General features: G+C 38.9%; 1 protein-coding gene and 1 long non-coding RNA gene across 3 annotated transcripts; one reads left to right on the top strand and one right to left on the bottom strand.

Annotated features, from left to right (window-relative positions):
- Positions 1-8: 8 nt before the first annotated feature.
- LOC120111882 lies at positions 9-6,735 on the bottom strand. Its single transcript, XR_005513291.1, has 3 exons — positions 6,453-6,735; positions 5,472-5,570; positions 9-67 (listed from the first exon to the last, which is right to left on the bottom strand). It is a non-coding gene; the product is annotated as an uncharacterized LOC120111882 (long non-coding RNA).
- A 12,781-nt stretch (positions 6,736-19,516) lies between these two features.
- Positions 19,517-27,123, top strand: LOC103705683 (uncharacterized membrane protein YuiD). 2 transcript variants are annotated; one of them, XR_003385391.2, is made up of 5 exons: positions 19,517-19,886; positions 21,510-21,666; positions 23,755-23,805; positions 24,594-24,754; positions 26,571-26,611. XR_003385391.2 is itself a non-coding variant. In XM_008789488.3 (5 exons), the coding sequence occupies exons 1-5, from the start codon at positions 19,744-19,746 to the stop codon at positions 26,646-26,648; spliced, it is 522 nt and encodes a 173-aa protein (XP_008787710.1). In that variant the 5' UTR covers positions 19,517-19,743; the 3' UTR covers positions 26,649-27,123. The 2 variants fall into 2 exon arrangements, 1 of the variants encoding a protein (XP_008787710.1); XM_008789488.3 differs by having other exon boundaries at positions 24,662-24,754; positions 26,571-27,123.
- Positions 27,124-27,192: the final 69 nt, after the last annotated feature.

Here is a 27,192-nt window from a genome sequence, read left to right as displayed (position 1 = left end):
TCTAGCAGTCTGACTCCAGTTCGAGCTCACTTCTTGTCCCATCCGACAGATTCTACGAATCCAGTACCTCGGAAAAAAAATGGAAGTGCAGTATGAGCTTTTCCAGCCCAGTAAGAATCTCAACAGCCACACACAATAAAATTATAAAATAATCAAGTATCAAAATATATATATCATTTCATCATTACAAAAGCTCAACAAACAACAAATATATGTAATCAGTACATATACACAAATCCTTTTTCACATTATGTGATCCATTCACGTATTACTCTAATTCTCAAGTTTTCAGACTTTTCATTTCTGGCGTTGGACTAACCAAGATCATGTCCCAGTCCAAGACTGCACAAATCCCACGCATAAGCTCGTGGCAGCTATCCCACGCGTAAGCCCATGGAGGCTATCCTACGCATAAGCTCGTAGAGGCTATCCCACGCGTAAGCCCGTGGAGGCTATCCTATGCATAAGCTCGTAGAGGCTATCCCACGCGTAAGCCCGTGGAGGCTATCCCACGCATCAGCTCGTGGCAGCTATCCTACGCATAAGCTCGTAGAGGCTATCTCATGACAAGGTTGGTCCAACCCATATTACATGTCTAGTTTTACATGTTCAATCACATTCCCATCACATCTCATATTTTCATAAATTTTCAAAATATGTTATTTCTTCCCAAATGAATTTATCTCAATATTTTCATTATAAACAACATGCACGCCTCATAGGTGCCGCATCAACTCATAAACAATAACATAATAATGAAAATATGTTGATAAAAATTCATCTCATATGTGTCATATCAACTCACAAGCAATAACAACAAAACCGTAAAATAAATCCAACGATAAATCAATATATGCATAGAAGTACTCAGATGTAGGGATTCTTACAGAAATTGTAGACTGACTCAAACACGGTCCGAATCACAACCTACGTGCTGGGGTGATGAGTCCCCTGATCAAAATCTCCTGGCACCGCCGACTCTTCCTCTACAACATCAATTATAAATCACAACTAAATTATTTAATATTTAAATATTTTAAACCATAATTCACATCTACTATGGGGTCCATCACCAGGTCCCCAAACATCTCAATCCCTCCAGATCTAGGGCAGTCGGGGTGGCCCGACTCCCACTCCGTACCACCAGCCTACGTCGTCGCCAGCCGTGGCCGTAGCCACGCCGCGACGATGATCGGTCCCATTGAAGAGACCAAAAGAATGGATAATTCCTCTTTCTTCATGGTTGGGAATACATCTCCCTTCTTCAAATTCTTTTTGATCCAAGGGCAACAACCGTGGTGGCTGTGCCCTCTCCTTCCCCAACTCGACAACACCACTGGCCGAACCATCGCCGGCCGCCACTGTTGCAGTCGCCGGAGATGGTGGCCGGCCAAGAGAGGGAGGGAAGAAAAGTCGACAGAGGTTAGAAGACAGGCCCTCTGTCTTCTTCTTCTTCCCTAAGACCCGGATCCCTCCCCCTCACCATCATCACCGAGGACCACCTTGATGGTGGCTCGGCCCCCCCACTCGACGGCAGTCACAATGGCTCCGATCTCACCGTCGTCGCCGGCCGGCGACCAACCGAAGAGAAGGAAATGGGATCACGAGGATGAAGACCTCGGATCCACTGCTCCCCATCACCAATCAACCCAGAAATCCCTCTACGACCCTCACACAGACCCGATCCACTCTTAAAACCATAGGTCCCAGCCAACCCGGCGGCCGACGGCGGCAAGCTCCGGAAAGAAGAGGCCGAAACAGGGGTACCCTGTTTCGGACTCTTCTCCGACGATTCACTGGCCAAAACCTCACCCACATGACCCAAGAAATCTAGCAAATGCAGCGCAAAGGGGCGAGCCATGCTTACCTCGGTCCGATGGGTGTTCCGGCGACCTTTCTGGCGAGAAATCGGAGGAGGAAATCCGTGAGCAAACAAGCACGGGTCCAAGATCTCTTCACCGATTTGTGGGGATCTTCTTGAAGGAGGAAGGCTTTTCCAGCTTTCTCCATGGCCGGCCAGCTCTTGGTCGCCTCTCCCCGGCGCTCAAAGCCCTCCAGCGAGCCCTCTCCAACGCCGCCGCCCCCACCCCTCAAACGACCTCCTCCCACGATCGTGCCTAGGGCACGATCGTAAAAAGAGGGATGGGCCCGGTCTTTTCGGGCCGGCCCGTCTCTCTTTCTTTTTTTTTTCTTCTTTTTTTTTCATGGGTATTACATACTCTCCCCCTTAAAAAATTTCGTCCTCGAAATTACCTTACTTGAAGCCTCAAACTTTAAAAATATGCATCCATCATATCATCCCTGAGATCTTAAATAGTCTCCCTCTCGAAGTAACTACTCACAAGATTTTGACATACAAAAATCACAGCATCTCAAAACTTGACCCTTTCTATTTACCACACGTAGTAAGTTCTTTTGATCTCCTTCAAAAGAATTCCAAACTCCCAACCTTGGATTAAAATGCCATAATTATATCCCAAAGAAATTAATTTCTCTTAATTCTACCCAGAGATCATAATTGGCTTGACAGAAATAGGAGAAATCTTTAGTATCAAATGCTCTTAATGTTTTATAATCATTTTTCTTTTCTTAACTTTGCCTGTGATTAAATGATCAACCTTTATCCTAGGAAAACCGCAAACCTGGTCAAATAGGTATATTAACAATGTCAGAGCTAGAAGTTGAAGAACTATGTTAAATCATTCCAGGCCCAAGCTTAATCACAGAGCTATCAATCCGTTAACGCTAAATTTGAGATGCCCCAAAATTCTTCTTAGAATTATCAAAAATAGGAGAGCCCATAACTACTTCCAGTAGGCAAAGAATCAACCACATTCCCCTCTACTAGAAAACTAACTCAAGTCTTCCATAATAATACCCTTCAGATCAAGGTATTATCATTTTTTTTTTCTAATCGGTTTCAAAATAACTCAAACCACTACACTTCCGCTGCGCACTCTGATCTAACTCATCAAATTCTCTAAAGTCACAAAATGATTTCTGTCCAAAGTATCACTTTGCATCGAGACTAAGAAAATCCAAATTTTAAATTTTCAAGTAGAACTAGAGCAAAACCTCTAGATCTTTTTGTTCTCGATTTATATAGAGTATACTTACCATAACTAACCCCCAATCCTTTAGTCAAGTTTAAGGTCACTACATGATCTCCACAACCTTCTTAGAATCCAAAATATCTAGGTTTAATTTAAAATAAGTTAACCATGGATTTCCTCAGCAATTCGATTAAACAATCTACGTTGATCTTCTTTCCAAAAGATTTACTTCAAATTCAATGGTTTAGGAGTCATTGAGCCAATACACTAGAATTTAACTAGATCGATCTCCAGATCTTCCTTCACCAAGATTCTTAACATCCATTAGTAATGCTATATATGATAATTCATGTAAGCATCTCATGACCGAAGTCGCTACTCAATATGACATTTATTAGTGACTTCATCAACAACGACAAAAGATCCCTGCTCAAATCTTAAACCTAGGCTTGAGTTTTAAATTAACACATCAAATAGTCTTCTACAATTATAAGTAAAATCCAGTAGCCCGATCCAAACATGAGAATTCAAATAATTAGAATTCTCCCATCAATATGCATACTCTATGGCCTCAAAATAATCAAATACATCCATAGGAAATAGACCTATTTGCAATATCCAACATGCCAACACCAGATATAATCCACATACATTTTCAACTTCGAAGAACGTTCCTTTCAATATTATGAAATCTCCTTAGCTTACTCCAATACTAAATCAACGTACAAATCCCACTCTAATAATTAGCAGCAAAACCAAAAGTATGATCATATCAAAACCCACATCAAATTTGAACTTTCAAATCATTTAAATAATATCTGAACATGGTATACTCGATATGCCATTGTTGACCTACACTTATCTTAGGTCAAACCTCTCTTATCATGATCAAAGACAATTTATACTTTCCTTCCGTATGCATCGAAAACCAAACCGATGCATACATTTTATCACAATGCCAAGTGATCTTACAGCTTAAGCACTGAATTTAATTGTCATGTCCAAAGTGATCATAGCCTTAAGCTATGATATATTTCTGTCACGATCCCTAGTGATCTTAAACATATGCTTAGATTCCAACTGGTCACATTTTTCAATAATCTTAAACCTCAAACTTTAATGCCACTAAGGCCACAGTGCCTAGTGGTCTTAAACCTTAGATTATAATATTATTCTTGTTACAATCTCAAGTGATTATAAACCAAATCTCTGATAGTTTTTCTATCATAATTCTCCACTGATACTCACCTGAACATAAACCCTAGGATACTTTAACCTTAAGCTCTGATACCACTCTGTCACGCTCCGAACCCATCACCCGGGTCCGGCACGCGACCGGCCGCATGAGCCCTAGAGCAGTGCCCTAAAGATCATGCAAGGCCTAAAAGGTACAACAATTCCAATAATTCCAATATTTCCATAAATACCAAAATCAATGATTAATGTAATTCAATCAAATCCAACCAAAATGTACTGAATGATTACATAAATTCAAATGTCCATAAATAAAAGATAAATTGACTTCTAACTATCTAGCAATCTGACTCCAGTTCGAGCTCACTTCTTGTCCCATCCAACAGATTCTACGAATCCAGTGCCTCTGAAAAAAAATGGAAGTGTAGTATGAGCTTTTCCAGCCCAGTAAGAATCCCAACAGCCACACACAATAAAATCATAAAATAATCAAGTATCAAAATATATATATCATTTCATCATTTCAAAAGCTCAACAAACAACAAATATATGTAATCAGTACATATACACAAATCCTTTTTCACATCATGTGATCCATTCACGTATTACTCTGATTCTCAAGTTTTCAGACTTTTCATTTCTGGCGTTGGACTAACCAAGATCATGTCCCAGTCCAAGACTGCACAAATCCCACGCATAAGCTCGTGGCAGCTATCCCACGCGTAAGCCCGTGGAGGCTATCCTACGCATAAGCTCGTAGAGGCTATCCCACGCGTAAGCTCGTGGAGGCTATCCCACGCATAAGCCCGTAGAGGCTATCCCACGCGTAAGCCCGTGGAGGCTATCCCACGCATCAGCTCGTGGCAGCTATCCTACGCATAAGCTCGTAGAGGCTATCTCATGACAAGGTTAGTCCAACCCATATTACATGTCTAGTTTTACATGTTCAATCACATTCCCATCACATCTCATATTTTCATAAATTTTCAAAATATGTTATTTCTTTCCAAATGAATTTATCTCAATATTTTCATTATAAACAACATGCACGCCTCATAGGTGCCGCATCAACTCATAAACAATAACATAATAATGAAAATATGTTGATAAAAATTCATCTCATATGTGTCATATCAACTCACAAGCAATAACAACAAAACCGTAAAATAAATCCAACGATAAATCAATATATGCATAGAAGTGCTCAGATGTAGGGATTCTTACAGAAATTGTAGACTGACTCAAACACGGTCCAAATCACAACCTACGTGCTGGGGTGATGAGTCCCCTGATCAAAATCTCCTGGCACCGCCGACTCTTCCTCTACAACATCAATTATAAATCACAACTAAATTATTTAATATTTAAATATTCTAAACCATAATTCACATCTACTATGGGGTCCATCACCAGGTCCCCAAACATCTCAATCCCTCCAGATCTAGGGCAGTCGGGGTGGCCCGACTCCCACTCCGTACCACCAGCCTACGTCGTCGCCAGCTGTGGCCGCAGCCACGCCGCGACGATGATCGGTCCCATTGAAGAGACCAAAAGAATGGATGATTCCTCTTTCTTCATGGTTGGGAATACATCTCCCTTCCTCAAATTCTTTTTGATCCAAGGGCAACAACCGTGGTGGCTGTGCCCTCTCCTTCCCCAACTCGACAACACCACTGGCCGAACCATCGCCGGCTGCCACTGTTGCAGTCGCCGGCGATGGTGGCCGACCAAGAGAGGGAGGGAAGAAAAGTCGACAGAGGTTAGAAGACAGGCCCTCTGTCTTCTTCTTCTTCCCTAAGACCCGGATCCCTCCCCCTCACCATCATCACCGAGGACCACCTTGATGGTGGCTCGGCCCCCCCCACTCGACGGCAGTCACAATGGCTCCGATCTCACCGTCGTTGCCGGCCGGCGGCCAACCGAAGAGAAGGAAATGGGATCACGAGGATGAAGACCTCGGATCCACTACTCCCCATCACCAATCAACCCAGAAATCCCTCTACGACCCTCACACAGACCCGATCCACTCTCAAAACCATAGGTCCCGGCCAACCCGGCGGCCGACGGCGGCAAGCTCCGGAAAGAAGAGGCCGAAACAGGGGTACCCTGTTTCGGACTCTTCTCCGACGATTCACCGGCCAAAACCTCACCCACATGACCCAAGAAATCTAGCAAATGCAGCGCAAAGGGGCGAGCCATGCTTACCTCGGTCCGATGGGTGTTCCGGCGACCTTTCTGGCGAGAAATCGGAGGAGGAAATCCGTGAGCAAACAAGCACGGGTCCAAGATCTCTTCACCGATTTGTGGGGATCTTCTTGAAGGAGGAAGGCTTTTCCGGCTTTCTCCATGGCCGGCCAGCTCTTGGTCGCCTCTCCCCGGCGCTCAAAGCCCTCCAGCGAGCCCTCTCCAACGCCGCCGCCCCCACCCCTCAAACGGCCTCCTCCCACGATCGTGCCTAGGGCACGAACGTAAAAAGAGGGATGGGCCCGGTCTTTTCGGGCCGGCCCGTCTCTCTTTCTTTTTTTTTTTTCTTTTTTTTTCATGGGTATTACAAAAACAAACCCAACGTAGCACATCCCGAGGCCAGCAACGATATCCCCGATGGGCGTTCAATCTTGCACAGAGGTGGCAAATAGTTTTTTTTTTTTTTTGGTACATCGGTGGCTCACACTGGACAGGTATGGATACAGCCAACAAAATCAGAAAACAAAATACTATGCAAAAAGCATAGGCACAGCCCCATAGTCTATCTAAGAGAAATCTCCAATATGATGAGCCGCAAAGAAAGCAAGCCAGTCTGCAAAATTTTGAATATTTACTAAACTAGCTTTTATGAAGTAGTGAAGGTTATTAACATCGTGGTTAAGTCATGTTAACTATATTTAGTGTTAGATATATGGTAATCCATATGATTGACGTATGGTGGGCAAAGAATAATCCCACCCTTTATTAATTTTTTCACATGTATAGTTATAAATGAGAAAACAAAAGAAATGCAGCACTACTACATGAAATAAGAATAACTATCATATCTTTTCATAATAATTCTTTTGGGATCTAATTCTAATTAGCGCCAACAACACACTCCTTCTTCCAATGTCATAAATAGCATTAGTTTTCTCAAAGGCAAAAAAAAAGCGATTAATGAATGATAGTTCATAAAGTTCATAAATTGCAGATGAAGAAGTAAGTCGCTTGTGTTGGGTGTGTGTTGCCCAAGGTGACAAGCCAAGAGGGGGGGGTGAATTGGTTTCTTCTAAATTTTGGTGCTTTAAACGTTTTCTTAATTAAGTGCGGTGGATGCTTCCTTAAACTATTTGAATGATTTAAACTAGTGCAAAGATAGAAGATGATGCAAGAATAAACGTAAGCACAAGCACAACACAAACACAACAATATATAGTGGTTCGGTGCTCTCCTTAGCACCTACGTCCACTTCCCAAGCGTCCCCTTGGGAATTCACTATAATCCCGCGGATTACAGTTGGATTGTTTTCCGGGCTCACAATCCAAAAATCTTTGTTGGTTTTACGGGCTCACCAACGAACCTATACACTTTGGTTTTCCGGGTTCACCAAAAACCTTTGTTGGTTTTGCGGGCTCACCAACGAACCTTTACACTTTGGTTTTCCGGGTTCACCAAAAACCTTTGTTGGTTTTGCGGGCTAACCAACGAACCTTTACAAAGTGTTTGACAAACAAAAAGAAAAGATTCAAACTCCTAAATGAGCATATGAAACAATATAAACTACAAAGAAGAGTTAGAAAGTATTTATCGCTTTGAAGTGGCTTTGCTCTTCTTTGTCAAGGATGCTTCACTCTTCAAGGGGGGATGGAGCTCTTGATGCCTCTTTGAATCTGCTCAATCCCTTTCTTTGATTCTTGAATGAAGCTCTTGATGAAGAAGATTAGGGCACTTTTTTTGTTCTTGAGTACTCTTTGATATATCTTTCAAAAGTTGTTCTCTCTGATGAATAGTGCCCCTTTAAATAGCTTCTCACCTTCTTTGGTCAAGCCCCAATGGTTAGAATTCAAAAACTAGCCGTTACTGACCTTGGGAAGGACAAAAAGTACATCTGCAGAACTAGCCGTTACTGTTCAGCCCGTGTTTGGGTCGGCTCAACCTGTCCTTGGGTCGACCCAACTTTGCCTTGGGTCGACTCAAACATTCCTTGGGTCGACCCTCTCAGAGAACACAGAAACTTTGATTTCAGCCTTCCTTCACTTGGGTCGACCCATCCTTTCTTTGGGTCGACTCAAAGTTCACTTGGGTCGACTCAACTTCTTCTTGGGTCGACCCTCTCAGTAATTTCAGAGAACCATTTTCTGTCTGTCTTTCTGTCTTGCCTTTGGGTCGACCCTCTCAGAGTTTGGGTCGACTCAAGCTTGGGTCGACTCAACCACTGTTTGGGTCGACCCTCTCAGTAAATCCAGAGAACATATTTTCTTCATGTTTTGAGGTTCTTGAAGTTTGGGTCGACTCATGCTTACCTTGGGTCAACCCAACCAACTGTTCATCTGTGCCATATTTGCAGGAGTGTGCCAAATGATTTCTTGATGTGCCGGGGTCGACTCAAACAATCTTTGGGTCGACTCAATCCACACTTTGCTGCATTCTCAAGGTTAGATTCATTCAAATGAACAAAGCATGTATCTATTATCAATCACACAAATATACTGAGAGTAATGAACTTATAAATGAAGTATCAATTTAACTTATAACATACTCTTGATAATTACTTGTTAATCATCAAAATAACACTATCATCCTCAATCTCCCCCTTTTTGATGATTACAAAATAAAGAGTATAAGCCTATTGATACTTGTCTTTAAAATCAGTTTATAAAAGGGATTAAATTGCTGAATTTCAGCTTTTCATATATAAGAGTGAAATCTCCCCCTATATCATTTAAATGTTGCCAATTTGACTCTTTGAATTGCTCCCCCTTTCATTTATAATTCATTAGTGATGAAACTTTAAAAATTTGAGATAAAATATGAGTTTCAGCTTATGTATCGGGGTGCGAGAGGTGCGTGCCAAATTCTGAATTTATATGTGCCAAATTCTGAAATTTGATAGAAATTTTTGATTTAATCAATTTCATTATTACAAATTGCTCCCCCTTAGATGTATAAGCTTTCTTATATGATTTTCAATTTGTTTGCCCATTTATTTCTCTTTTCTTGCATAAGTTCTTATTTCTCTTTCTTTACATAATCCTTTCTTTAGCTTGCTTTACTTACTCTTAAGACATCTTTACTTCTCCCCTTTTTGTTACTTTGTTTACTCTCTAAACAATATCTTTACTTCTCCCAAAATTAATACTCTTTCTTTACTTCTCAAATTAAATACTCTTTCTTTTCTTCTCCCCCTTTTTGTTATCATCAAAAAGATACATGGGAAACATGCAATATACCATAAACTTCAATCTTCATTGATCAAAATAGGAACATTTTCATACATTAAAAACAAAAACAGATACAATGTTCCTTAATCAAGATTTAAAGATACATGAGAGAAAGCAAGATACATATGAGAAAAGCAAGATACATGTGAGAACTAGATATCTAGCCTAGGCTCTAAACATAGATGCTAAGATCAACCTAGGGAGAATCCAATGGCTGGGATCTAGTCCTCATCCTCCTAGTATACGTGGCGAGGGGAGGTCGAGCCTGGTGAGACTGTGTCTGGCGTGGAGCACGACGAGCTGGATGACTCTGTGCCGATATCTCTGACTCAGCAGCCTGTGGCACAGATGGTCCATGTGTCTCTCTCTCTCTCCGGAGTGCTCCAATCTGCTGCCTCAGATCACAGATCACTGATCTCAGCAGACATGACATCCAACCGGGCGTCCAATCGGCTCGTCAGCCCGTCAGTGATAGTCCTCGCCTGAGCTGACATGAGCTCAGTCATCCTGCTCCAGAAGTCATCCGTATCTGTCGGAGGAACGGATGACGATGGTCCAGCCTCGGAGGGTGCAGTAGGATGATCCATATGCTCCTCATCCTCATCCTCTGGTGCATCTCCCTCTGGTGCCTCACCCTGAATGCCTGCACCTGTGTGAATCCACTGCCCGTTCACTTTCTCATATCCCATGCGTATAAGTGTCCGTGCAGTGTACGTGTCAGTGTGATGCAGACTCTTGGATGCCTCCTCCTCGAGAGGTAAACCGTGCTGTCTAAATATCAAAGTGAGTATCATACCATAAGGTAGTGATACCCTGTTGCTGCACATTACCTTCCTCATCTGTCTCAATATCATAGCCGGAAGATTTAGGGGAGTCCCTCGAATCATACACTCCATCACTGCTAGATCTCGCTCAGTGATGAGATCGAATCTCCCGGTCTTTGGAAACAAAATCCTATTGATCATATTGAGCAGTAATCTCATTTCAGCGGAAAGAGAACTAGCTATTACCTTCGTGGAGAAATCGAAGTTCTCATTTTCCATGATCAATTGTAGAGCTCTCATTTTGTTTTCTGGCCTTTCCGGAGTGGCTCCTATGCAGGGTAGATGAAGTAGCTCACTCAAGCTCTCCTCGGATACTCGGATTCGAACCCCTCGAACTTCTGAAACAAGCCCTCCCAAACCAGTCTTGAGGAAGGCATAGAACTCTTGTACCAAACCGGGGTAGATTACCACATCTAGGGAGCAAAGATACTCCCAACCTTGTCTTTGGATCCATTCCCAAATTCGAAACCCTTCTTGATTGAAAAACTCGGAATGGATCCTTCTCCCCGTTGTAACCGGCCTCCCCGCAAATCTAGCAAGAATCACTGAGGGGGAAGGAGGAGGAGGGGCCTCCGCACGTGCCTCACGTCGTGGAGACACGGGAGATGGCTCGGTAGGTTGCCTTTCCTCCCGTTGGATCCAAGTCACTCTTCCGGATCTCTTGGCCACGGCTCGTTTGGGTCCCATTTCTCCAAGATCTTTAGGAAATCTACTGTTTGGAGGAGTTTAGTGGAGATTGGAGAGTGGGGGGTAGGTTTTTCGGAAGAAGACAAAGGCCAAATAGTGCCCTAGAAATGCTCTCGGGCCCCCTTATAACAGTGGGGTCCCGACGTTGGGTCGACTCAAGATTTTTCTTGGGTCGACTCAACGTTGGGTCGACCCATGTTCTGGGTTGGGTCGACCCAAGTGCAGAAATTTTCTTTTCTCTTCCTTTTTGCTTCTAAAAATTTTTCTTGCTTCCAATCCTTATAAATTCTCTCTGGGACAATGATACATGAGTAGGGAATCTATAGATAACAAATTTGACTCATGTTTCATGGGATTTTTGAAATTAGAGGAATGTATCATGAGACTACTAGCTCCCTTTTATATCTCTTCAATAAAAAGGATCACATATGCCTAATTCCCTCCTTAGCATGCAGAATCTATCTTCACTCAATGGTTTTGTAAATATGTCGGCTAATTGTTTTTCAGTGCATATATGCTCAATACATACATTTCCATTTTGCACATGATCCCTAATAAAATGGTACCTTATTTCTATGTGTTTGGCTTTAGAGTGCTGAACTGGATTTTTAGTAAGATTGATAGCACTAGTATTATCACACTTAATAGGAATATTATCTAGTTTAACTCCATAGTCCTCTAGTTGTTGTTTAAGCCATAATACTTGAGCACAACAACTACCAGCAGCTATATATTCAGCTTCAGCTGTGGACAGTGCCACTGAATTCTGCTTTTTACTAAACCATGATACTAAGTTATTTCCTAAGAATTGACATGTGCCACTTGTGTTCTTCCTATCTAATTTGCATCCGGCAAAATCAGCATCTGAATATGCAAGCAAATCTAGACAGGAGTCTCTCGAGTACCATAATCCAATAGTGGTAGTTCCTCTTAAATATCTAAGGATTCTCTTAACAGCACTTAAATGTGACTCCTTAGGATCCGATTGGTATCTAGCACATATCCCTACACTAAATACGATGTCGGGTCTACTAGCAGTAAGGTAGAGCAAAGATCCAATTAGTCCTCTATAGAGCTTAATATCAATGCTCTTCCCTTTTTCATCTTTGTCTAGCTTACTAGTAGGATTCATTGGAGTACCTACTCCCTTATGATTTTCATTCCCAAACTTCTTTAGTATTTCCTTTGTATACTTAGTTTGATGAATGAAAATGCCTTCTTTAGTTTGTTTGATTTGTAAACCTAGAAAGAAGCTTAGTTCTCCCATTAGACTCATTTCAAATTCTCCATGCATTAAATCAGCAAATTCTTTGCACAGAGTATCATTAGTGGCACCAAAGATTATGTCATCTACATATATTTGTACCACTAACAGATTCTTGTCCTTTCTTTTGAGAAATAGAGTTTTATCTACATTTCCTCTACTAAAGTCATTATCAAGCAGAAATTTACTTAAACGATCATACCAAGCCCTAGGTACTTGCTTTAATCCATATAATGCCTTATGCAGTTTAAACACATGATTTGGCAATTCATGATTCTCAAATCCTGGAGGTTGTTCTACATATACTTCCTCCTCAATAATACCATTTAAGAATGCACTCTTCACATCCATTTGATATAATTTGAAATCCATGAAACATGCAAATGCTAGAAGTAATCTAATAGCCTCTAATCTAGCTACGGGAGCAAATGTTTCATCAAAATCTATTCCTTCTTCTTGATTGTATCCCTTAGCTATAAGTCTAGCCTTATTTCTTATAACTAATCCATTTTCATCTAATTTATTTCTAAATATCCATTTTGTTCCAATTACTGAATTATGTTTCGGTCTTTCAGTTAATGTCCATACATTACTTCTTTTGAATTGATTTAATTCTTCTTGCATGGCATTTATCCAATTAGTATCTTTTTCAGCTTCTTCATAAGTCTTAGGTTCTAATTGTGAAACAAAAGAAAGATAATCATTTAAATTTCTAAGAGATGATCGAGTTCTTACCCCTTGAGATGGATCACCAATGATTAAGTCTTTAGGATGTCCATGTGCATACCTCCATTCTTTTGGCACGTCTTGGGGTTGTGGTGGCACGCAATCATCTCCCTTATCTTGATTTGGCACGTCATCAATATTCAACTTTTCAAATTCGATAATTCCTGTATCATCATCAACAAAATTTTCTTTCCTAGTAGACTCACTATCAGACTCATCAAATATAATATTGACTGACTCTTCCACTACTAAGGTTCTTTTATTGAATACTCTGTATGCCTTGCTAGATGTGGAGTATCCTAAGAAGATACCTTCATCTGACTTGGCATCAAATTTACTTAGATCCTCCTTGCCATTGTTTAAGATAAAACATCTACATCCAAAAACTTTAAGATATTTAGCAGTTGGTTTCTTATTCTTCCAAAGTTCATAAGGAGTTTTCTTAGTTATTGGTCGTATTAAAACTCGATTCAGAATATGGCAAGAGGTGTTTATAGCTTCAGCCCAAAAGTACTTTGGAAGACTTGACTCACACAACATTGTGCGTGCCATTTCTGCCAATGTCCTATTTTTCCTTTCAACAACCCCATTTTGTTGAGGCGTTCTAGGTGCTGAAAATTGATGTGATATTCCATTTTTAGTGCAAAATTCTTCAAAGTGTTGATTTTCAAATTCCGTACCATGATCACTTCGAATTGCTACTAAGGTGAGTTTCTTTTCATTTATGATATTATTATATAGTTTCAAAAATTCTGAAAATGCTTCATTCTTATGTGCCAAAAATGAAACCCATGTATACCTCGAAAAGTCATCAACAATAACTAGTTCATATTTCTTTCCTCCTAGACTTGTAGTTCTAGTAGGTCCAAATAAATCCATGTGTATGAGTTCAAATGGTCTAGTTGTTGATACTACATTCTTTGATTTGAAAGATGACTTAGTTTGTTTTTCCAATGAACATGGTCCACATATTTTGTCCTTTTCAAAGATCAGTTTTGGCACATCCTTTATTAATTCCTTCTTAACTAGTTTTGATATTAATTCCATACTAGCATGTCCTAATCTTCGATGCCAAAGCCAACTAGTTTCAATTTTCTTTTCTTCATTAGTAACTAAGCATAAACCATTTTTCTTGCCTAACTCATGAAGATCTACTAAGTAAATATTTCTTTGCCTTTGTCCTACAAGTACAATACTATTATCTTTAGGATTAGTGATTATGCATACAGATGCTTCAAATGTAACTTTAAACCCTTTATCACAAAATTGACTTATGCTAAGAAGGTTATGTTTCAAACCCTTAACTAATAAGACATTTTCTATAAAAATAGATGGAGCAATGAAAATTTTATCCTTTCCAATGATATATCCTTTACCATTGTCTCCATAGGTTACTACTCCACCTTTCTTTGGTTCCAAGGTGACAAATTGATCTTCGTCACCGGTCATGTGTCTTGAACAGCCGCTATCTAGATACCATCGTTTTTCCATTTTATCAGCTGCAAGACACACCTGCAATCAAGATCAAGAAGAAACTTTAGGTACCCAAACTAAGTTGGGTCCTTTAGGGTTAGTGCTCCATGTTCCTTTTGGAACCCAAACTTTCTTGAATTTAATCTTTTGATTATTACTTAATTTGTTTTGATTAGATTTTCTAAAGTTACATTCATATGCTCTATGTCCTAACTTATTGCAACAATAACAAGTAATATTTTCACTTTTAGCTTTTACAAAAATATTCTTTAATAATTTTTGTTTCCTATTTGTTCTATATCCTAAACCGGCCTTATCATATACAGCTTTTTGGCTATCAAGAATCAAATTTAATTTGGTAGAACTAAGAGTAAATTTATCTACCAAAGTTTTATATTTTTCAGCATCTTTTTTTAGCTTGATATTTTCAGCAATTAGATTCTTGGTTTCATTTGCAAGTTTCCTACTTAATGTTTCACAGTTATGAGACAATTTTAACTTATCTTTAATGAGAGATTGATTTTCTTCTTTTAGAGCTTTATTTTTATTAATTACTTTCTTATGTTCTTCCATGAGTTCTAAGAATGCATCATGTAATTCATCCACAGTAAAATCACAGTCAAGTTCAGAATCTACCTCATCGTCATTGGCCATATGACACATTTGTGCCGTCTCTTGATGATCTTCCTCCTCCGAACTTGATTCCTCACTTTCACTCCAATCGGCCATGAAATTCTTCTTTTTCAACTTTCTTGCCATCCATTTCAAATCTGGGCAATCTATCTTATAATGCCCGGGTTTGTTACACTCATAGCAAATGGGAGTCTCTTTTTCCTTTTCCTTGTCCTTACCCTTTTCTTTGCTTGAATTACCTTTAAGAAAGGGTTTCTTTTTATGGAACCTATTCTTACCTCTCATGAATTTTCTGAATCTTCTCCCAAGCACAGCCATCCCTTCTTCATCGATTTCTTCATCATCATCTGAATCTTCCGATTCAGTTAGTTGTTTAGGGGTAGTAGTCTTTAGGGCAATGGGCTTTCTTCTTTTGACCTCATCTTCTGAGTTTTGCCTCATTGTCAACTCATGGGTCATGAGAGATCCTAGAAGCTCCTCTAACTGCAGTGTGTTGAGGTCCTTTGCTTCTTGAATAGCGGTTACCTTGGCCTTCCAATTCCTTGGTAGAGACCTGAGAATTTTTCGCACCAAATCAGAATTAGAATAAGACTTTCCTAAACTCTTAAGCCCATTTATAATGTCAGTGAAACGAGTAAACATATCAGTTATTGACTCAGTAGATTCCATTTTAAACAGTTCATACTTGTGTACTAATATGTTTATCTTAGACTCCTTAACTTGATTGGTCCCTTCATGTGTGACCTCAAGTCTATCCCAAATTTCTTTGGCAGTGGTGCAAGTGGATATTCTATTAAATTCATTTACATCTAAAGAGCAGTAAAGTATATTTACAGCTTTTGCATTTAACTGTGCTAATCTTCTATCATTTTCATTCCAATCCATTTCTGGTTTGGGTATGATAGTGCCCTCTATGTTAAGTGTGGGTGTGTGAGGTCCTCTAGTGATGATTTGCCACAGTTCATAGTCCGAAGCTTGAATGAATATCCTCATTCTAGCTTTCCAATATGTGTAGTTTGTGCCATTAAATAGAGGTGGTCTATTTGTGGATTGCCCCTCACTCATTGCACATCCCACTTGGGTTGTCATGATCTTTAACTCTTGATTGTGAGATCAATAAGTACCATTAGAGCACCTTGCTCTGATACCACTTGTTGCCCAAGGTGACAAGCCAAGAGGGGGGGGTGAATTGGTTTCTTCTAAATTTTGGTGCTTTAAACGTTTTCTTAATTAAGTAAGGTGGATGCTTCCTTAAACTATTTGAATGATTTAAACTAGTGCAAAGATAGAAGATGATGCAAGAATAAACGTAAGCACAAGCACAACACAAACACAACAATATATAGTGGTTCGGTGCTCTCCTTAGCACCTACGTCCACTCCCCAAGCGTCCCCTTGGGAATTCACTATAATTCCGCGGATTACAGTTGGATTGTTTTCCGGGCTCACAATCCAAAAACCTTTGTTGGTTTTACGGGCTCACCAACGAACCTATACACTTTGGTTTTCCGGGTTCACCAAAAACCTTTGTTGGTTTTGCGGGCTCACCAACGAACCTTTACACTTTGGTTTTCCGGGTTCACCAAAAACCTTTGTTGGTTTTGCGGGCTAACCAACGAACCTTTACAAAGTGTTTGACAAACAAAAAGAAAAGATTCAAACTCCTAAATGAGCATATGAAACAATATAAACTACAAAGAAGAGTTAGAAAGTATTTATCGCTTTGAAGTGGCTTTGCTCTTCTTTGTCAAGGATGCTTCACTCTTCAAGGGGGGATGAAGCTCTTGATGCCTCTTTGAATCTGCTCAATCCCTTTCTTTGATTCTTGAATGAAGCTCTTGATGAAGAAGATTAGGGCACTTTTTTTGTTCTTGAGTACTCTTTGATATATCTTTCAAAAGTTGTTCTCTCTGATGAATAGTGCCCCTTTAAATAGCTTCCCACCTTCTTTGGTCAAGCCCCAATGGTTAGAATTCAAAAACTAGCCGTTACTGACCTTGGGAAGGACAAAAAGTACATCTGCAGAACTAGCCGTTACTGTTCAGCCCGTGTTTGGGTCGGCTCAACCTGTCCTTGGGTCGACCCAACTTTGCCTTGGGTCGACTCAAACATTCCTTGGGTCGACCCTCTCAGAGAACACAGAAACTTTGATTTCAGCCTTCCTTCACTTGGGTCGACCCATCCTTTCTTTGGGTCGACTCAAAGTTCACTTGGGTCGACTCAACTTCTTCTTGGGTCGACCCTCTCAGTAATTTCAGAGAACCATTTTCTGTCTGTCTTTCTGTCTTGCCTTTGGGTCGACCCTCTCAGAGTTTGGGTCGACTCAAGCTTGGGTCGACTCAACCACTGTTTGGGTCGACCCTCTCAGTAAATCCAGAGAACATATTTCCTTCATGTTTTGAGGTTCTTGAAGTTTGGGTCGACTCATGCTTACCTTGGGTCGACCCAACCAACTGTTCATCTGTGCCATATTTGCAGGAGTGTGCCAAATGATTTCTTGATGTGCCGGGGTCGACTCAAACAATCTTTGGGTCGACTCAATCCACACTTTGCTGCATTCTCAAGGTTAAATTCATTCAAATGAACAAAGCATGTATCTATTATCAATCACACAAATATACTGAGAGTAATGAACTTATAAATGAAGTATCAATTTAACTTATAACATACTCTTGATAATTACTTGTTAATCATCAAAATAACACTATCATCCTCAGTGTGCATGGTTATATTATACTCAAATAGACTAGATGATGTATATTTTACAAAAATAGTTGGTCAAATATTATAATTGTATTTAATTACAATCCATTTAAATTCTTCTGTTTTGAAGATTGGATAGTTCTACAAGAAATGTTAGAAGATTAGAAGGTTATTTACCTACTAATTTTAAGCATTTTGATGATCAAGAAACTTCTAGCAATGTGTGCATGAGATGGAGTTAATCACCATTATACTGTTTTCTAGTAGAATATAATGAGCAATTGTAGAGCTACTGTCCAAACACTGTTTGCTTCATAGAGAATTATTTTTGGATGGTACCAAAAAAATTAAAAGAAAAATTTTGAAAACTTTTAAATTTTGAAAATATGTTATTGAACCAGCAATGTAAATATCAATAACAACTATATTGTATCTGTAATACTAAATAAGTAATTTCAATGGCTTCTTCTGCCCTACTATTATGATAACATTATAATGTTATAATGGTCATTATTTTAAATTATAATTTAAATTTTTAATGAAAATTAAAAGTGGTAATTTATAACTCGATTTGTCAACCGAACTCGCAAATGATTCATTTTATGTAAGTTTGAATTTGATATAAATGAATTTAGATTATAAACAAGTTAAGTTATTTAAACATATTTATTAAATTTTAGTTTAGATATTTGACCTATTTAATTTATTTTAATCTAGTTAATAATTAGATCGAATTATGATCTGGCCTATTTAACTCATTTAAGATCTATTTAACTTATTTAAAACCTGTATAATCTATTTCGTTCTATTTAATTGGATCTATTTAATCTGTTTAACTCATTTAAATCCATTTAATTAGTTTAAAATTCAACTAACATGTTTAATAGCCTGATTTGATCTATTTAATAAATAAATAATATTTTATTTAATAAATAGATCAAATTTAGATATAAATTTTTAGTATATTTAATAAATAGGTCGAGCGTTGATTGATGAATTTTTAATTTCACCTGTATCCAATTCGCGGGAAGCATTTTCCTTCCTAGGAATATGATTCCTGGGAAACAAATTCCTAGGAAGAGGATGCCTAGGAAAGTATTTTTGGCATGTTTGGTTGACCATGGGAAAGTGACAAATTTCCAAGGTGCTTATGTTTGGTTGGCCATCCACTTTCCTAGGAAAGTTATATATAATTCCTATTATGCCCTTAATAAAAATTAGGTTTTTAATGCCTCTTTAATGCTTCTTTAATACTGAAGGGACTTTTTGGGAAAAAGTAAAAATGAAGTGATTCCCGCCTCATGGGAAAGTAACTTTCCCATGTTTCTCATGGGAAAGACTTTCCCATGAAATGTGGGAATCACATTCCCATGGGAATACAACTTTCCCTTCTCTCTTCTTTAAAAACTCCAACCAAACAAGAGGCATCTCATTACTTTTCCGTTGACCACACTTTCCCCCCTTCTTTTCCCGCGAACCAAACGAGCCCTAGGAGTGACAAAATAGATCCCGACAAGAAGTGATAAATATTCCCGTTGACCAGTATGATACCGTTTAGCCAAGCGCCGAAAGTTTGGCCATTTCGTTGAAGAATGAGTCCCCTCCCGCCCCTTCTCTCCCTCACTCCCTCTCTCTCGATCTTGATTAAGATTTTGTAGGGAAAACAAAGCAGAGGAGAGAGCGAGAGAGACAGAGGAAGAACAGGGGAGGAAGGGAGGTGGGGAGAGAGATTGGAGAGCGAGAGTGAGAGAGAGGATCGGAAGAGAAGAGCAGAAGGGGATGGACGCCGCCAGGGCTTCCACCTCGGACGCCGCCTCCTCTTCTCCCACCTTCTCCTTCTATTCCGCCTTCCACAATTATCCTCTTGTCTCGGCTGTCGTCGCCTTCGCTGTCGCTCAGTCCGCCAAGCTCCTTACCACCTGGTACCCCTTCCCTTCCCTTCACTCCCCCATGTCCATGAGAAAATTTTCTCTTTTTTGTAATGCCTTTTAGAAATCGTCGGAATTGGCCCAAGATCTCCGAATTTTGTTTGATCCGAACGTAAAGTTTGAATCTTTGTTCATATTTTGTTGTGGCACTACTTGCGGATTTGTTTTTGTTGAGAAACCTTGCATCCATATTCGATTTTTTTTTAGTCACGACATGTCGATCACGTATTTGTTTATTTGAAGAAGAGAAACATAGAAAGCGAATGAAAAAAATCTTTTTTGACCTTTGGCTTGCTTGCATATCTCGTACCGAAGTAATGATTCTTGAAAGAAAAATTGAATCTTTGGGCTGCTTGTTATTTTTTTGATGGGAATCATTTTATTTTTTTTTAGAACATTGTTTTGTTTTCTTGTAATTATTCTCATCGTGGATATGAACCCTCTGACATCTTAATGAACGCTATTCAGTTGGACTCATTTTCTTTGTTGGAATTTTTCTACCCTGAATTTTTGTTGGGGACAATTCCCTCATAAATTTTCCAGTCTTCCTATTTGCTTCTCTGTGAGCAAGGTATGAGCTAACTGGGGTGATTGATTAAAACCGGGAGTCATTATATAAAGAGGTCCCAAATTCTGTAGTTTGCTCAAATAGTCTCCACTAATTACGACTTGACCGACCCTAGTGAGGTGGGTTATACCCATCCCACAGCAGATTTGTAGGCAGGTGCGGGTAATAGTACAACCCCCGCCCAAACCCGACATGGATATATATAACTCTTCACAAAAAATCCCTCTCCAAGGCAAATATATATATATATATATATATATATATATACACACATGCAAAAAAGAAAATGATTTTTAAGCTATACCCAACCCGATATGTTCAACCTACACCGCCCCGCCCCGAGGCAAGTACAAGATGGGTATAGGTAATGGCCTATCTGACTCGTTGCCATCCCTAACTTAAGTAGAACAAATCCCATCGGAACTAGTCACGGGATCTAGAATCCCATAATTATCTCAAGCAATCTAAACTAATTATGGGAACTGGAATCTTGAATTAGCTTAAAAATCATTGGCAAGTGAAAGACATTCAAGAATTCGTGCAATTAAGCTTAAAAATTGTTGGCAAATGAAGACATTCAAGAATTCCAAGTATTCTGAAGTAAAACAAAAGATATTTAAAGGAAAAAATGTGGAGGTTTGTGGTGTTCTTTAGCTTGCTGCTACCTACAGGATTAAGGATGCTCCTGTTTTCGTGCAGTTTGCTTCTTCGCTGTTTACACCTAGTATATTTATACATGCTTCAATTCTTAATTGTCTTTGATCATAGCCTTTGTGCACAGAGAGAGCAAAGAACAAAAATATGGTACAATAAAATGGTAAACAAATTTCTCTTGGGCATTGTTTGCTTTCCGTCTTCCTTCTGAAACTTGAATATTAAAGCAGATAGCTCAACTTGTTGCATCATTGGGAGATGATAGTACGTTTTTCTCCTCTCTCTCTCTCTCTGTGTGCATCTTGAGATGAGGGTTTGGGTTTTCTAGGTGTCGCCAATTGCATATTGATGATAAGCCAACTGTGCTAACAATTTATTTTGTCTTAAATCTGCAGGTACAAGGAAAATCGATGGGATGCTAAGCAACTCGTTGGATCCGGTGGGATGCCATCTTCCCATTCAGCCACAGTCACCGCACTTGCTGCCGCTATTGGTTTCCAAGAGGGCTTTGGTGCTTCTACATTTGCAACTGCCATGATATTAGCGGGTGTTGTAAGCCACTTACTTCTTCTTATTTGTGTCTCAAATCTTCACGATCACCTATGCAGCTTTTTACTAGCAGCCTATTCTCTTTCCTAATTCTGATTCTGAAGCTCATCATGAGCATCTATCGATAGTAAACATGTTGATTAATTTGAGAGTTAGGCATGTGCAAGGCTCATGGATGATTTTATTGGTTGCCATGATTCCATGACATGCAACGTGTCTAACTAAAAGGGAACATCTGATGGATGTGGTAGAGGAAAGAGAAAGGACAAGGTGAAAGCACACTCTGTAAGTTGGAGTTGGAGAGTTGGTAAGATATATGACTGCTTTTTTTCATACAGCAGCATAGATAACAGACAGTGGCATGCCATTTGTTTCCTAACTCAGTGGGTATGGCATGCTTTTGGCATGATATTATTGGAATCTTTAAGAAACCTCATCCCTTGCTTTTACTTTGCTTTTATCGACCTATTCTTAAAATAACAGGTTTGCATGATATTAAGGAAATTGTAGTCATAAACTTATAATTTGCTTGTACAAAGTAATTTTGTCATTGATTGGTATAAGTCAGGCCACCTATTACTAGGCAAGTAATTGATCAAGGTTAAATAATTAAAATTTTGAAGGGAATTGGGAGGGTAGAGAATTAGCAACTTTTGAGGGAGGAGGAGCTAGTGGGACATGGAAGTTTCTAATGGAAAAAACATATATGATGTTCTTTTAGGTAAGGAAGAGATCATTCGAATAAGGGTCTGGTAGAAAATAGTGAGAATATTCAATAATAGGTTTAGATTTGAAACTAGAAGCTGATTTTTTTTTTTGAGGGCAAAAACTAGAAGCTGAAATCAAGTGATTAATTAAGACGTATCTAATTTTAGGGTTGATAGAAGTAAAGAAATGTATCATAGGCATGCAATGATTCATATATTAACTCAGCAAAATTGTGTTGATCTAGATTGGGGCAATCTTTGGTTGACACAACCTATTTGGCAGCCTGGACCTGTGTAGAATGCATTCTACAGTGTATGTTTGGCATTTGGTGTAATGGACTGCTAGCAACCTCTACAGGTTCTGAGGATTTGGTTCCCTGGGACTATTTGCAGTCCAATGTTTCGATCGTTTTCATTGATAGTAGATGCCATTGATGGCATTTGAAATTCACAAGGGTGTGGCACAAGTTATTAGCAGTGATTGCTAATTTGTCTTATCATAAGCTAACATTCATAGGTTCTTCTAAATTCAGTTTATTTGCAGAAAATCAGTTAGTGAGCATTTGTTGTTCATGCTCTTGTTTTCTTTACTTGGTATTTTTAGTTAAGTTATCTCATATTTCATATTCAGGTAGATCATAGTGCCATTTTTTGATGTGGTAGAGCTCTTTGTTGGATTTTACATGGAACCCATACGTCTGAATATTTAAGACAGATACGAGTTTCTTTATAAATGGCTGAAAATTCTCATCTGTTTGCTTGAAATTCTAGCAATTGGGAATGCCGCGGTGATCTGGAAAAATGAACCCTGGGTCAACAAAGATTGCCAAATATTCCAGTAGTGGGAGAAGGAAGAAGGGTAGAAAACTTAGAAACTTCCGTGCAATTTCAACAAAATCTCATTTTGCACCTTGCATTTTCTTATTCTATAACATGATAAGATTCAAAAACTAATTCTACAGTCATCGAACATATTCATAAAAATCCAACTGGATAAGATAAATAATTAAAAACGTGATAACTCTTTGGTCAATTAGGATGTAGGAAGGGGTTGGCGGGCATGGTTGGCTGATCCTTCTTTAAGTCTTTCCTTCTCTTTTATCATTCTTTTCCTCCTCTTTCCTTTTTGTTCCCTGCTTCTCCATGCCGTACAGTCCAGCCTTCTGCAAAAGAGTGAACTGTCACCATCTCCCTGCCTCAGCCAAAAGGATAGAAGGATGAGGATGCAAAGATGATTATCTGATATCTTGGCATTTGTGCTCTGAAATTTTATATTGTTCATGTGATGCTAAAAGTATTATATCATGATTATATTTGGTTACTTGCTGTCTTGCTAGTAACACATTTCCACAATAAAGATTTCTAACAGAACACTCTTTGGCAGGTGATGTACGATGCTTTGGGTGTTAGATTACATGCTGGAAGGCAGGCAGAGGTTTGCTTTTTGCATCTCACCTTCGGTAGTCTTTCATGAATTTGACCATTATTGGAAAGACACATCGCTCTTATAAATTAATTGTCATCATAACAGTCATAGCTTAATATAAGTTGATTGATTGCGCTAACCATCTGTCACATCCAGTTTGGAAAATGACAACGGCAAAACTGAGCTGTAAAGTATGTGAATACTAGAAAAGTTATGATGAATTTCAATGGCAATCAAATACTAATACCTTTTTATCCCAGATAATGTTTCCACATAGGGTTTAATGATGATTCCTCTTGCATGTTAACTTGTAAAAGGCATAAACCAACTCTTGGTTGGCCTTTTCATGCCAATTTTTTAGATTCTATTGGTTGAACATCATCAAAAGACAAAGTTTCCCTAGAATAGTGGCAACATATAATATACAAATAATAGGCAGCTACGTTTTATGAAACATTTGTAAGGAAAATACAAATGAGGCAACATGACAAATAAGGAAATAATTTCTCAATATTTTAATTTATGTTTCAGCTATTTAGTGGAGGGTTGTGATTTTTAATGAATCCTCATAATTTCAGTAGGAAAAACGTGATTTTATTAGATTAAAGACATGTCTGCTGTTCTTCATTAAGTGATTAATATATAACAAGTAGGATAACCATGGAACAACTAACTAAGATTTCTACTTATAAATTTTTGAGTGATGCTCCAACAACCAGACCTTTTTGGCTTCAGCTTCTTATATTTTACTTCTGTTTCTATACTATGAAAGTTTTGTAAGTCAATTATAATGGCAGTTTCCAGTGAGTGCCAAGTATGCTGGTTCTTTACTCCATGGCCATCATCCTCACCCTAGTAGTTTCAGGTGCTGAATCAAATTGTATATGAACTTCCAGCTGAACATCCTCTTGCTGACACCAGACCATTGCGGGAACTTCTAGGCCATACCCCTCCTCAGGTTTGATCTTATGCCTTAAGCTTTCTTTCTGAAGATTATCTAATGATGCACCATAGGCTCATATCTAGTTCACATTTGCACAGACATCGATACATGCACGCTTTTTTTTTTGAGACTAGGAGTGCATTGTGACAGAATTAAGCACACAAATTTTGTAAGTAATATTCCTCTTTGGTCATTTTCTTCTTTCTCTGGCCCGAAAATATTGACACATCTATTTAAAAATCAGTGTATGTAGACAGAAAATCTGAGTTTTCCAATTGGCTAGCTTTCTGTCTTTGCTAAGATTTGATGGGAGAAAGATTGATAAGTTTGGCAAAAGTCTAAGGGCACTTTTCGAAGGAAAGTTTGACAAAATAATTTCAAAATTCAAAATGCCTGTCTCTTACCTAGTGTATAGATTATGTTTTAATATGGTACCAGGGGCCCCATGAGCCAGCAATTGTCAAAGAGATTAAGCTGAACCAATAACAAAGATTCGATACAAAATCAAGAGAATCTGAACTTAATCCAAGGAAATGAGATATTCTAACCTCCACAAAATAGATTGTATCACTCACTCGCCCACCCGGAATTTGATCCAATCAAACAAATCATATGATTTCATAGTGCTTGCAGTATGTTTTTATACACTATCAGAATCAAAGGTACCAAGGAGCATTCTATAGTCTCCATAGTCTTACCAAGTCGAAACCAGATGCCTTCATCATTAGTCATTATGAAATTGTTGTCAAGGTACTGGTCTTGAGGGCATTCTTTGAATCATGCATCAGATTAATCTTTTTGTAACTTTTTTATGGTTAAAGTGCCATCATAGGCACACAAGTGTCACATAGCCTAGCATAGGCATGATACTCGCTAAACATAAGCAGGAGTGCTAGCAAGTGATGATATGTTTAGGTACCGAAGTGTCTATCCCATTCCCAAGCATTCTTGCATATATAAGTTGCAATCCTTTTTTTTCCGCTGCTAGATATAATAAATCAATTTCTAGATTATTATTCTAAGCAGTTTGTATAAATAATGAAATAGGGATTTTGGTGGAAGTGCAAGTGTTGTGCTTCATCTAGGATAAAATGTTGGCATAGATCTTTTGCATTCTGAGTTTTACATGTCTGTACTGGATAGCATTATGGTGTTCTTGGGCACCTGATTCTGTTTTTGAGTCCGGCTTTTCTTGGATCTTGGCCCAGAGTTCTGGGCCTAAGGAAATGTAATGCTTGAGAATTTCCGAATATGAGTTCCTCATGTGATGGGAATCATGGAGAGAAATGTGAGGCTATTTAAAGCTAGTACTTGGACTGTGATTCATGCATCTGGCATTTGTTCATTATTTACTGTTTGCCTAAAAGTAACTTCTTATTGAAAGAGTAACTTGCATTCTTGGGCTTCTTTTCTGCAGCCTGTATGTTTTTTCCCAACAATTCATATTTATGTTGCTTCTCACTGTTTGAATCTCGTTGATTGGGTAGACTGTTGGTAAACTCTCCTTTTAAAGTAGAAAGAGTTTGGGCTGCTCAATAACATATGCGTTTGAAAACTAATTAGAAAGTTTGAATATGTGTATCAAGGATTTTGAATACCATAACCTAAAAACTCTGATATGGTAGCATTGCTTTGGGTAGATTGTTGAGAAGTAGCTCAGGTTATTCTACGATGCATGCCTTCAACGATGACCCAAGTTTGAAAAAACTGGTCAGAAGTTTGATATGTTTAGTAAGCATTTCATATATTGTGACCTTGATATTTTAATATGATACATTGTTTGGAGAAACTAGTGCTGAATTCAGCTATCATATTGCTAAACATTACTCAGGTTTTTGCTGGTGCGGTGTTGGGGGTTTTTATAGCTATTACGGGGCACTTGATCAACAAAGCTGGGAGTCAAGTTTGACACAGGAGAACAACTCTTGGCCACCAACTAGGGCCGCTAATCACTTACGGTGAAGGAAATATATTCCAAACCTGCAATTAGAGTTAGTTGCTGAAATTTGTGGATCGAACTCATACAAAGTTGCTTGATGGTGGGCATAACTCCGCATGGTTATGATTGCTTATGCTCAGAATACGTGCCGTTGATACTGCAATTCTTTTTGTGAGTGCATGCATCTTCAATGACCGATGTTGCCTCATCTCATGCGAAAGGATCTTTAATCGTTTGAATGGTTGTAGCATTCATATCTTACATCGTTGCTCCATACAGAGCTTGTTCTTCAGAGGCCATTTATATTCTATTTTGGCAGCCCTGAAATCTGAAAGGTGCATTATTGTAGTTTAGCAAAGTCACCGGTGGTTTGTCAATTGTTTTGCCTCTTCGTACTGCTTAAAAATTAACAATCTGAACAATCTTAGGATCTGGATACGCTTAAGTACTGTTTCTTCTTGTTAATAGATGTTTCAATATGCATGCTTCTACTGCTCGTTGAGACAAACATCAA

This window comes from Phoenix dactylifera, chromosome 9, assembly GCF_009389715.1.
Source record: "Phoenix dactylifera cultivar Barhee BC4 chromosome 9, palm_55x_up_171113_PBpolish2nd_filt_p, whole genome shotgun sequence".
Lineage (NCBI taxonomy): Eukaryota > Viridiplantae > Streptophyta > Magnoliopsida > Arecales > Arecaceae > Phoenix > Phoenix dactylifera.
Note: the sequence above shows the minus strand (reverse complement) of the source record. Positions and strands in the feature narration are given on the sequence as shown.

What these genes read in the sequence shown, in the direction of transcription:
- LOC103705683 (XM_008789488.3), top strand. Translation starts at nt 19,744, where the DNA reads ATGGACGCCGCCAGGGCTTCCACCTCGGACGCCGCCTCCTCTTCTCCC. An exon ending in CCATGATATTAGCGGGTGTT is followed by an intron (nt 21,667 to 23,754) that starts GTAAGCCACTTA and finishes ACTCTTTGGCAG; the next exon opens with GTGATGTACGATGCTTTGGG. An exon ending in TAGGCCATACCCCTCCTCAG is followed by an intron (nt 24,755 to 26,570) that starts GTTTGATCTTAT and finishes AACATTACTCAG; the next exon opens with GTTTTTGCTGGTGCGGTGTT.